Source organism: Aedes aegypti, chromosome 1 (assembly GCF_002204515.2).
Source record: "Aedes aegypti strain LVP_AGWG chromosome 1, AaegL5.0 Primary Assembly, whole genome shotgun sequence".
In the NCBI taxonomy this organism is placed as follows: domain Eukaryota; kingdom Metazoa; phylum Arthropoda; class Insecta; order Diptera; family Culicidae; genus Aedes; species Aedes aegypti.
This window is the reverse complement of record NC_035107.1, coordinates 157405505-157418554: the sequence shown is the minus strand read 5'-3', so window position 1 is coordinate 157418554 and position 13050 is coordinate 157405505. Positions and strand designations below refer to the sequence as shown.

Genomic DNA, 13050 nt, shown 5'->3' with positions numbered 1-13050 from the left:
GCTGTTCCGGTATTTGCCGGTCACAATCTTCGGCAACGGTCGGCAGATTACAACATACGCTTTCTTGGACGACGGGTCTTCATCCACACTTCTTGAAGCTAGCATTGCGTCGACCCTAGACATAAAAGGGCCAATCGATGGCTTCTGTTTGAGTTGGACAGGGAATATATCGAGAGAGGAAAACGAGTCACAGCGTGTCAGCATCGTGATTGGCAGTGAAGGCAAGAAGTTCAAACTCCACAACGTGCGAACAGTACAACATCTCCGCTTGCCGAGTCAATCTATGTGCTACGAAGAGTTGCAACGTTCCTATAATCACTTGAAAGGTTTGCCAGTTCGTAGCTATACAGATGCAAGTCCAGGAATCATCATCGGAATTGAACATGTTCGACTCCTTACTTCGCTGAGAATACGCGAGGGAAGCGACAACGAGCCAGTAGCTGCTAAGACGCGCCTTGGTTGGTGTATCTTCGGGAAGAGTTCCGACATTGGTAATGTCATAGAACAGTTGAATCTTCATCTGCATGGTGAATCCGCAAACAGAGAACTACATCAATGGATGAAGCAATTCTTCGCTGTTGAGGAATCCAGTGTGACAGTAAAGCCTGAATCTGAAGAAGATAAACGGGCGAGGAAGATAATGGAAGCAACGACTCGACGAGTAGAAGGCGCGTTCGAAACGGGACTATTGTGGAAGTTTGACTACATCCGTTTTCCAGATAGTTACCCAATGGCAGTGCGACGGCTAATCTCGTTGGAGAAGCGGTTAGGTAAAGATCCGATTCTTGAAGCGAAGGTGAAAGAACAGATTGCACACTACGAAGCCAAAGGATATGCACATTGCATTACACCGGAAGAACTTCAGTTTGCTGATTCTGATAAGGTCTGGTATTTACCATTGGTCGTTGTACAGAACCCAAAAAAGCCGACCAAGGTACGGCTGATCTGGGATGCAAAAGCTCGTGCTGGAGGAGTTTCGTTTAATGACATGTTGCTCAAAGGTCCAGATCTCCTTGTTGGCCTGATGGCAGTTCTGTTACGCTTCAGACAAAGAAACATCGCCATTGTTGGTGATATCAAGGAGATGTTTCATCAGATACGCATTCGTAATGAAGACAAACAGTCACAACGTTTCCTCTTCAGGCGTAACCCAGAATTAAATCCACAGATCTATGTGATGGATGTTGCCACTTTCGGGGCAACCTGTTCTCCTTGTCTGGCACAGTACGTGAAAAACGAAAATGCGAAGAAGTTTGCCGAGACCTATCCTAGGGCGACAAAAGCAGTGATCGATAACCACTACGTTGACGATTTCTTGGACAGCGTGGATACCGAAGAGGAGGCGGTAAAACTAATCAACGAAGTGAAGTATATCCATTCTCAAGCAGGGTTTGAAATCCGTAATTTCTGCTCCAATTCTGTTCAAGTTTTAAAGAGAGTCGGTGAATACGAAGCGCCAAAAACAGTTTCCATGAATTTAGATAAGTCTACAGAGTCAGAAAGAGTATTGGGTCTAGTCTGGAAGCCATCAGAGGATGTTTTCACCTTCGATCTGAGTAGTATTAAAGAAGATATCAGAACGTTAATCACCAGTTCAACGATACCGACTAAACGCCAAGTTCTGCGAACTGTCATGTCCTTATTTGATCCATTGGGATTGATTTCCCATTTTGTCGTACATGGCAAAATCCTCATGCAACAGATATGGAGATCCGGTACTGATTGGGATGAACCAATGTCGGAGGAATTGCAAGATAAATGGATTAGTTGGTGTCAGTATATGCAGCGTCTGGACGAAGTAGCAGTACCCCGTTGTTTCTTCAAGGGAGTGAACAGTTCAGCACTCGACAATGTAGAAGCCCATTTGTTCGTGGATGCGAGTGAAGTAGCCTGTGGAGCAGTTATGTATCTTCGTTTTGTCGATAACGGCGGCACCCGCTGTGCACTTGTGGCCGCTAAAACGAAGGTTGCCCCGTTGAAACCACTTTCCGTGTCACGCCTTGAGCTACAATCAGCGATGATCGGAACAAGGTTGTTAGAATCAGTGTTGACATCTCTAGACATAAAAATAAGTAAGCGCTATCTCTGGTCTGATTCGTCTACTGTTCTGTGTTGGCTGCGATCCGATAGCCGAAGATATCATCAATTTGTGGCCTTTCGAGTGGGGAAGATTCTGACCACGACAAGTGTCGATGAGTGGCGCTATGTGCCTTCCAAGCTGAACGTGGCGGACGCGGCTACAAAGTGGAAAGACGGGCCAAGCTTTGACCCAAATAACCCGTGGTATAATGCACCAGACTTCCTGTACAATCCACCGGAACAATGGCCTAAGGAACATTCTCGGAAAGTGGAGACAGATCTTGAACTACGAGAAGTATTTCTTTTCCATGGCAGCATGCCTCAACCGCTGATCGAAGTTTCGAGACTTTCTAAATGGAATCGACTGCTCAGAACATCAGCATTTGTTTTGCGGGCAGTACAAAGATTTAAAGGCAAGAAGGTATCCAAATCAGAAGCTTTAACACAAAAGGAGTTGAGACAATCTGGAAAATCTTTTGTGGCGACAGATACAAACGGAAATGTTTCCGGATGAGTTTACTATCTTGCAACGCAATTTATCGAAGCTTGACAATCCAGTATCAATTCCAAAGTCTAGTGCACTATATCGACTGTCTCCCTTCATGGACGAATCCGGGGTCATCCGCATGAACAGCAGGCTCAGTTCAGCCCAATCACTCTCTGGAGATATGAAGTATCCCATCATACTACAGAAGAAGCATCCTGCAACGTATCTTTTAGTCGAGGACTACCACCGACGATTTCTACACGGAAACGGAGAGACAGTTTGTAACGAGATGCGACAACGATTTTGGATACCAGGCTTGCGAAACCTAATCCGTCAGGTATCGAGGCAGTGTATGGTCTGTCGAGTCAGAAAAGCTGTGCCACAAGCACCCATGATGGCACCTTTACCAGCGGCAAGAGTTACGGCACTCGTTCGTCCATTTACACACACTGGAGTCGACTATTTCGGACCAATACAAGTCAAACATGGACGCAGTTTATTGAAAAGATGGGTGGCGTTGTTCACGTGTCTGACTATACGTGCCGTACATGTGGAGTTGGTGCATAGTTTGTCTACCCCGTCGTGCATAATGGCAATAAGACGGTTCGTGGCTCGCCGTGGTTCTCCAGCAGCTTTCTACAGTGACAATGGCACCAACTTTGTAGGAGCCAGCAACCTGTTGGCGAAGCAGATTCAAGATATCCACGAAGATTGCTCTGTGACCTTTACAAATTCGGCTACCAGTTGGGAGTTCAACCCGCCGTCAGCCCCCCATATGGGTGGTTCTTGGGAGCGTATGGTGCGCTCAGTAAAAACGGCTATGGCAGCGATCGCAGAGCACCCGCATCATCCAAGTGACGAAGTGCTGCAGACAGTGGCCACAGAAGCAGAGGCAGTTATAAACTCCAGGCCATTGACCTACATTCCGCTAGAGGCAGCGGAACAAGAGGCCTTAACACCAAATCATTTTTTACTTCTCGGAACCAAGGGTATCAGTCAACCAGTAACTTCATTGAATACCGTTGGAAGCAGTCTACGGGACAGTTGGCGTTTAGCGCAGTATTTGGTGGATCAGTTTTGGAGTCGGTGGGTACGTGAATACTTGCCCACTATTACGAGACGAACCAAGTGGTTCGAGCCAGTGAAGCCGCTAGAACCGGGAGATCTCGTACTCCTCGTTGATGAGGGTAAGCGGAATGGATGGTTAAGAGGTCTGGTTATGAACGTGACTAAGGCTGAGGATGGACAAGTTCGGCGTGCAGTTGTTCAAACGAAGAATGGTTTGGTGAGTCGGCCTGCAGTAAAGTTAGCGCCTCTAGACCTTCGGACATCGGACGGTCCGGAACTACACGGGCGGGGGGATGTTACGGCACAAGAGGGTATAGACGTGAGTTCAGTACCGCCCGCAACTGTCATTAGCCAGCCGGGTGAGCATAGATGTCAGCTAGCAAACAGCGTGTCAACCTGTCACATGGAGCATAAATAGTAAAGAAACGTGAAATACCGAACACTTATTCTTACCCGTGAAATTTATAATAGTTAAGACACAAAGTGAATTAAAATTTGAATTTAGTTAGTAAGACAGTTTTTCAATCAGAATTGATATAAAGTTGAAGTGATTTGTTATTGGAACTAGGTAAATTGACAGACGTGAACATTTCTATGCTATGTGCTAATAAAATCAATTTCAGCTCAAATCGTTACCGCAGCGATTAGTCAGTACAGATAGTCAGTAGTCAGAAAACAGTATTGATTAAAAGTAAGTAACACGTTTGACTAAAAGAGAATCACATTAAAAGTTAATTTGTTAAATCTAGGTTCATACAGTCAGTCAGAAGAAACCTGTTTCGGATAAGGAGAAGAAAAGGAAGAAAACGAAAATGTAAGATGAATTTGTATTAAACTGAATTGAAATTTACTGATTCTAATATATTACAGCTTTGAAGCTGCATGATTGCTGCTATCAGGACCGTTTTTGAATTCCTATCCGAACAACTAAAATAATTTTATGAATTATGGTTTGATTATTTTTTTATTTGTATTTTTCATAAACCTATTACACATGCATTGAAGAAAAAGTTCTCTGTACGAATATATTTGAGTTATTTGAAGGGTTAGTCCTCAGAACCCACCTGAATAGAAAAATATTCGAATATCTTGATGCGCGGGATTTTTATTTTCAGAAATGGCCAAGTAAATCATTTTTCTTAGATCGCAGTATTTATTCAGTTGTGAAGAAATGTCATTTCAAATGTAGCTCGCTATAGAAATTTATTTAATAAATTCTGTCAAAGAAATTTCCACTTTTCTTGTACGGAAAAACATCCCGAGCCGGCGAAAAAAGCTTAGCAATAGAAAATATAATATGGATAGCTAAAAGTGATATTAACTTGAGAGATATATGATATAAAATATCTGGAAATGATATCTAAAATAAACTACTAGAACAAAATTGGCATGTCATATTTAGATTCTGCAAGATTTTACCAATAGCTGCGAGCTATTCATTAGATCTGCGTACATCAAATTTTTCATAGGTTTATAAGTTCCAGAAACAAAATTTTGATATTGTCTTCAGATATTTTATCTCTTATGTCAATCAAGTCAATATCACGCTTTGTTTGTCAGTACTTTGCTCCTACTCGGAATACTTAGCTTCAATGTTTATTTTTGTTTTTCACAATAATTCTTAATTTCTGGAGACTGACCATGTTTATTTTCTGAACAGCTATTTCAAAAGTTTTAAGAAAGCATAATTTATGAGCTTTGAAATGCATTCGGAACTCAACACGAATTTCGGATATTTTGTCCGTTTAATGAAATTTAGCTATAGTGCGATCGCTTTTACAAGGCTTATTTATTGCTGCATAATGTGTTTGTTAATCGTCATTTTGGCCTCTATTGGATCAACTGTTCTTATAATATACTGAAGCTGAATTAGGATTTTATAAGATACTTATTCAGCTCTTATTCATGCTTATGTTAAACGTGTGGGAATAGCTGAAGTGCGACGCAAGTAAAACGTTAGTTCGTCTTCTGAATATCCTTTTATACATATACATTTGTTTAGTGGAATATTGGCTTTTTAATTGGGGGAAACATGTCTTGTTCAGCTCATTTGTAGAACAATCTTGGCTAGTCGAATGAGAATCTTTGGAAACGTTTAATAAGTGACGATTCAACTTTTGTTCATTCTAATGCATAACGTTGAACATTGATCTAAATTTGTGTTAAAAAAGCAACTTCTCAACTCTTTATAGAGCATTTTTTTTATTCAGCTGCCATTACCATTATTGAACAATAATTAAACATGCATGCTTGTTTGTGGCTCTGAATTGTTAGTTGGGTTCCAGCAAGAAGTTGACGGTCCTACGGTTATCCACGAAGATAATCAAGCTTGTATCACCGTGGCGGAAGACGACAAGATGACGAAACGCTTGAAGCACATCGACGTGCGCTACCGTTTCGTACAAGATGAAGTGCAGAGAAGAACAGTTCGTTTGAAATATGTAGCATCAGAAGAACAAAAGGCGGACATTATGACCAAAGGTCTTACTAGAGTACAATTTGAAAAATTACGTGAATTGCTAGGTGTATCGGCTTGAAGGGGGGTGTTAACCGTGTTCAATAACGCAACCGACTACACCATGCATACAGCCCTTCTGGCAACACTTCATTTCTATGCGTTTCTGTATTTCCGTTTTTGACAATAAATACTTCACTTTGAGTTTGACTACCTACGAGTACAAACGTGTTTTTCTTTCTCTCGTCCGGAGCCCTCGGTGAAGTTGTCCTTCTTGATTTCGTTTTGTGTTGCGCCGGTCTTTTAATTTGCAGACTATCGATTTTGATTTTCCAAATATTTTCGCAAGGGAACCGCGATCCATTCCCAGGAAATAAAAGGCAATGGGTAATACAGTCGAATTTCGTTCGTTGCACTATCTTTAAGTGGGCTACGTTTTAATTGGGCTCCCGTTAGTTGGGCTATAGCCCACCTAAAACGAAGGCGAACGTCATTTTCTGACATAAGACGCAATTTATCAATGTTGGTCGCTCTGCTTTTCTTTTGTTCCATGTTATTTGACAGCTCAATACTCAGCCCGATTAGTGAAAGTCTTTCACTATTGTCAGTGCAGACATAAGCAAGAACGAACACTAACTTCGCTCAACTATTTCGCGCGACCAAAACGTCGCTGGTCGCTGGCGACCTTTTCATGTTAGTGCTTGAGCGAAACAGGCTATTTCAATGCGTCGCTGGAGCACTAAACTGCAGAGCACTCAACACGGTTGTTTGTGAATACCCTTTAATGGGTGAAAAAATACCCATTGTCGAATAGCGATCAGATCTGTCAGAAAATGGGGGAATCCTGCTTTTTACGAGCGCTAATGGCCGCCACAATCAGGCTCGCTTTCTGGTAGGGATCAAACGATCTGACATTTGGGTAGGGTCGTTTGACAGCTATCGATAAGTTTTTGATCGATCTTATCGATTTGCTATCAAACGACCCAAGCCAAATGTCAGATCGCCTAGTCCCTACTAGAAAGTAAGCTTCTTTGTGGCGGCCATTAGCGCTCGTAAAAAGCTGGATTTAAAATCTCGAGAGGGGTAAAAATTTACCCATTTTAAAAATACAATAGCGTTCCCATTAATGGGTGAAAAATAGTTATGATTAATCAACTCGTCAATCCGCATGTGTGTATTTATAATTGAAAAGATTTAAACTATTCTGTTTTTCCCACAGGAGACTTAATTTGAAAGGTAAGTGATGATGTTGTAAATTTATTGCAATAATTGGAATTAATTCTGTTTCTCTGCACTTCTAGGCTGCACCAAGATTTGTTCCGAGAGTTGCCCAGCGGATATGAATGTATTTCAAAAAATTGCTGAATTAGACTTATATTTTAGAATAAATTGCATAGAAACATTGTTTAACGGAACTTTCTTATAGAAGTAACACGAAAACAATCCCAAAATTATCATTTTTCTTAATAGCTCCATTGACCATCCTCAAAATGGGTAAAATTTTACCCTTTTTGTGCCGCGAGCGAGATTTACAAAAAGGGTAAAAAATACCCATCCATTGACAGAAACCGCTTTTACCCTTTAAAGAGTACACTCAGAAATAAAAATAGTCACAGAATTACTAAAGTTTATGCATTAATGACTATTTTCTATCTGCCTCTCTTTCATTCTGCTGTGATTTTTTAGCCTAACTGTCATTTCGACTGGGTTGAAGCTTAGCGATGCTTCAACCCAGGCGAATTGACAAATAGGAAAAAAATTTCCTGCAGGATGAAAGAGAGGCAGATAGACAATAGTCATAAATAACTAAAATTTAGTCATTCTGTGACTATCCGTGTTTCTGAGTGTAAACCGTGTTTACTCTTTAAATGTGGAGAGACACTTCTAGCGGAAATGGGTGAATTTTTACCCATTAAAGGGTATTCGCAAACGACCGTGAACAGTCCAGCGACGCGCCAGTTGAGCGACGTTGCAGCGATTACTCGGATGCACAATAAGTGGGCTACAGGTTTAGTGCAACGAACGAAAGTTGGCTATACCAACACTGGGTTCCAACGAATAGTCCATTTTTGCCGTGAAATAAACTGGTATAAAATTTAGGAAGATTTTTCGCGTTCCGTGTGATCATCTGCTGCAAAGATGTCATTTGATGTTGCATAACACATTACAAATGGCAACACTGCTGGAATTCGCCCATCTTCGCCGTTTTTCTCACGACTCACGGAATTTGTCATCATATCGTGCATCAAATCGAGTGCAATTTGGGGATGGCAACGTTGACTCCCTTTGCTTCGATTAGTTTATTTTAAAATTTAGCATAGTTTAGGACAGTATTAATGCATCAAAATACGGTTGAACATATGTGAGAAAGGTGCTGATCTAGAATTTATTCCTTTGTTTTTGAGTTATGTTGTGTTGAGACCGGTTTGATGGATGGTAAGTTATTCTTTCGGAGCGCCACCCCAAAAATCCACTTGTTGTTTCCAAACATTAAAAGAGGCAAATTGAAAACATTTTTGGTCCTAATAGATGCATATCAAGAATGATAAAAATAGCTTGTGTTGGTTGTGATTCGAATGTTCAAAATGCTTTCCCGATTGCGGACGAAAAGCGAGCCATAGTGATTAACAACTTGAAACTGCCACTTGCCACACCCAAAAAGAAGAATGGAATGTTGATTGGCTTTTGTTTTTGCTTCTTTTGCAGTTCAACGAATGATGCTACCTGCCGTTTACTTTCTGTTGCTTGTTGGCTCATTAATCGGAACCGTCGTCGGCCAGAATGTGAAATACAACCCAAATGCTGGTCAAAACTACGGCCAGAATCAACCTTTGCAGCAATTTCAGCCTTTTGGAGGGGGAACTGGAAGCGATGACTCATTTTATGGAAGCGCCAATCGCTACAAGCAGATAGAAAAGTTTGGCACCTTTCAAGCCCCGGAGGAAAGCTACTGTCCGGAGCATTGGTCCGTGTACAGAAGTTCCTGTATTCGCATCTACAAATCTCCCCGGAAGGATTACATTAACGCACAGAAAATCTGCCAAGCATATCAGGGAGATTTGATAAGCGTCGATAACATCGAAAAGCATTCATTTATACTGAAACTGTTGGATGTGGATAGCAATAGGAACAATAGATTCTACATATCTGCCCGCCAGGCTTCTCCAAATAACTGGATCAATGCGGACAAAACGCAACTGGTCACAATCGAAGATGCGTTCACTTTTGAGGCCGCCGACGACGAAAGCTATGATGCCATTTTCAACAAAAAAGCACTGGAAAAGTACGACTCCAGGAGGAATTTCATCAGCGGATATAACGAGAATCGGAACAACTTGGTGTACTCTTTCAATGCGGGCGGAGAAAAGTGGCAATTCCTGCCGGTCAATCCGGAAGACTTGAATCTCTTCATCTGCGAATCGCAACAGCTGTACAGTGCGGACAATATAAACCTGTTAGCGGATGACCAACGGCAGTACGATTACGGGGTGGACATCACCGACATCAATAAAATCCCCCGGGGACCGTACTTTATCAAGCAACCGCGCGAAACGACGTACGACACGGGGAAGGCCAAGATCACCAAGGACGTTATGCTCAGCTGCCTGGCCGGGGGTTTTCCGACGCCGACCTATTCCTGGTTCAAGGAAATCTACACCAACGACAATATCACCGTTGTGAAGCTGGACCCGCTGAGGAACACGAGGTACACGACCAGCGGAGGCAATCTCATCATACACGACCCGCAGCAGATACAGGATCAAGGTAAGGACACAAGCTTCCTTTCCCAAGGTGTCAACGACCTGAAAGTAAAAACAGGAATTATCAGGGAATTTTATTCAACGTGGAATTCTCAGGGAAAACATTTTGAAGCATCAGTACCTACATGGTAGAATATGTTCAGCTGCGCCACTATCAAAATGCTAGTTGACAATTTTAGTCCTTTTTTAACTAGTGCGTTTCAGAGTTGCTCGCTGACACTATCAATGGACCAATGCACGGGTTCACTATTTGACGTTTCAGCGGTGCCGTGTTATTTATGTGACCATGACAACTAGTGAATTCGGCACCGCTCAAACGTCAAATCAGTGAACTCGTGCATAGGTCCATGGACCGATGCACGAGTTCACTTTTTGACGTTTAGCGGTGCCGTGTTATTTACGTGACATGGCAACGAGTGAATTCGGCACCGCTCATGGACCGATGCACGAGTTCACTAGATTGACGTTTGAGCGGTGCTGAATTCATTGGTTGCCATGGTCCCAAAAATAACACGGCACCGCTAAAACGTCAGATAGTGAACTCGTGCATTGGTCCATTGCTGTTTGCGTTTGACGTGCAAATCAAGCCCACGGCATGAAAAATAACAAGGCAGGCTCTTTACTGATTTTTTTCTATTTCATTTATTTTAGGCTCAATCGCGTTTAACGCTTTACGGAGCCGAAATTCATTTTTTGTATTGTTTACAAATCATTCACTTTTTTGTACTAAGATTAGTATGGGATGGAGGGTACTCGTGGCAACTCGAGGTTAATGGTCACAATTTTTGGAAGGAAGGACATAGTGAGGATTGGGTTTAGGGTTTTCTGCAGCACATCCGGGAGGTATATCGTGGTATCGCGATGAACGTGTAGTGGCGTTGGTACCAATTTCTTGTCGGTATTCGTCTGCCGGATGGTCAGGATCCTCAATCCAACATACAGGGGACAAAACACAGAAAAAAAACTGGAGAAGAGAACACAGGAGAATTAAACTTTTATACTGGACAAGCGAAGAAAATCGTAAATTGCGACCATGTAAATGAGATCGCGGGTGCCCAACACATCTCTGACAGGAACATAGGGTTGTCTACCTCGGGCCGCAAGGGTATCCAAAAGTTGCGCTCTGGAGGCGTCCATATCCGGGCATTTCCAAACTACGTGATCGATGTCATCATAACCAGGGTTGGGAAAAAATCTGAAATTCACTCTACAGTAGCCAAGCAGAGCCAATCGCAGTCAGCGAAGCCAGTGAAACTCACGCCTACCGCTGCTGTAGGCAAAGAGCCTTGAAAATTGCAAAACACCCGTTGCTAAGGGCAACCCAAAATTACTGTAGAAAAATGTTCTATTTCCCGCTGCATTTCCCGCATTTAGAGCATTCAATGACACTCACGAATGAATGAATTTCATGCACCCAATGGACAGATGCACGAGTTCACTAATTTGACGTTCAAGCGGTGCCAAATTCACTCGTTTCCATGGCCACATAAATAACACGGCACCGCTCAAACGTCAAATAGTGAACTCGTGCATTGGTCTATATAGGCTACTTGATGAGATTCACGTTTTTGAACTACTGTACTGGGAAAGCCACGTGATTTTCGCGAAATTCAAGCCTACTACTATTACCATTCCCAGCACTGATCATAACCATAACCACACCTATTACAAACATTGCTCAGCGCGAGGTTAATCCTGTGCAAATGTGTACCTAGCGAGTAATGGTTGGACATAAGTCTTAACATCACGCGAATGAAATCTCGACCTACATCCAAACCTTTCCACCACGCTCGCAAGGAAACTTTAGGAATTATGGAATGTAACCACCGTCCCAGTTGGCCATTTAGCCAATCGCTTTGCCAACCGTGAAGAGAACTTTGACGTACTAAATGAAAAAAAATCATCGTGTGAAATTTGTCTATCATAAATCTCACCTTCCTCAGCGCCCACCTTTGCGAGAGAGTCCGCCTTCTCATTGCCATAAATTAAGCAATGTGAGGGGACTCATACAAAAGTAATCTTATATAATCTTTCGACCAGTGCACACATCTGCTCTCTTATTTTTGTAAGAAAGTAAGATGCATGCTTAACATGTTTCATCGATCGAAGTGCCTCAATAGAACTGAGGCTATCCGAAAAGATGAAGAAGTGGTCTGCGGGCATGTTTGAGATCATCCCCAATGCGAAGTTGATTGCTGCCAGCTCAGCAACGTAAACCGTGCAAGGTTCCTGAAGTTTTCGGAAGGCGTAAGAGTTTTCATTGAAGACACCGAAGCCAGTGGATCCATTGATGCGGGACCCGTCAGTGAAATATCTCCTGTAGGAATCGACATTCTGGTGCTTTGCGTTAAAAATACGTGGAATCGTTATACATCGAAGTTGATCTGGGATTCCATGAATAGCTTGTTTCATGGACAGATCGTATTCAACAGAGGAACTGTCATTGGTGAAGTGTACACGTGGAGGGTTTTAACATGGAAGACTTATGTCAGATGACATGTAGTAGAGATAAACTCTCATGAATTTTGACTGAGTATTCAGTTTGAGCATTTCTAGCGGTACTAAAAGTGGGGCTCACCCGGAGACACTACGCCGCATATATGTGGCATTATGCAGAAGCGTCATCGAGTATGGTTGTTCAGTGTACAACAACGCAAAAGCTACGAACAGGCGAATAATATCAACGATCAACAACCAATGTCTACGGAAAATTGTAGGAGCAACCAAATCGACGCCGCTCAACGCTTTAGCAGCGTTAAGTGGACAGGAACCACTGGAGTTCAGGTACGATTATATCGCCTTACGTGAAATCGCTCGTCACTTCTCCAGAAATGATGTGATCGCCGAACAGTTAAGAAGTGTAATTCTACCAGATGACAAAGACAAATGGGATGCGTACTCTTATCTGGAGAAAACCTACTGGATCAATAAAGGGCTTTTCGAGGCAATCAGCCCGCTTACAGCAGTGGTTGGTTGCGAAGTTTCAATTCAACCATACTTAGAAGACTTGCAGTCAGCGAAAAGAGACAACGACCCTAGGAAGCTGAAACAAATGGCACTCTACGTGATGAATGGGCAGAACAAAGGAAGAGGGAAAATTTTCACTGATGCTTCTAAGGACGGTCTGATATGTGGCATAGGAGTCTTTGTAGAAAACACTAAAAAAAGAGTGAGCTACAAGCTTGCCATGGAAACAAGTG

The 13050-nt window shown here is 42.5% G+C and overlaps 1 protein-coding gene and 1 long non-coding RNA gene across 5 annotated transcripts in view; both read left to right on the top strand.

The window, feature by feature from the left end:
* The first annotated feature begins 6618 nt into the window (after nt 1-6618).
* On the top strand, nt 6619-7496 carry LOC110674535. Its single transcript, XR_002498961.1, has 2 exons — nt 6619-7325; nt 7391-7496. It is a non-coding gene; the product is annotated as an uncharacterized LOC110674535 (long non-coding RNA).
* An 817-nt stretch (nt 7497-8313) lies between these two features.
* The window catches only part of LOC5568537 (contactin), a 30460-nt gene continuing 25723 nt past the window's right edge, over nt 8314-13050 (top strand). For 2 of the 4 annotated variants that reach the window (XR_002501895.1, XM_021852014.1), the window contains exons 1-2: nt 8314-8525; nt 8796-9854. Coding sequence is in view for 3 of the 4 variants with exons in the window: in XM_021852014.1 (XP_021707706.1) it covers nt 8519-8525; nt 8796-9854 (1066 nt within the window). In the remaining variant the exon portion in view is untranslated. The remainder of the gene's footprint in view (nt 8526-8795; nt 9855-13050) is intronic. The other 2 variants (XM_021852008.1, XM_001652321.2) reach the window with 1 other exon arrangement.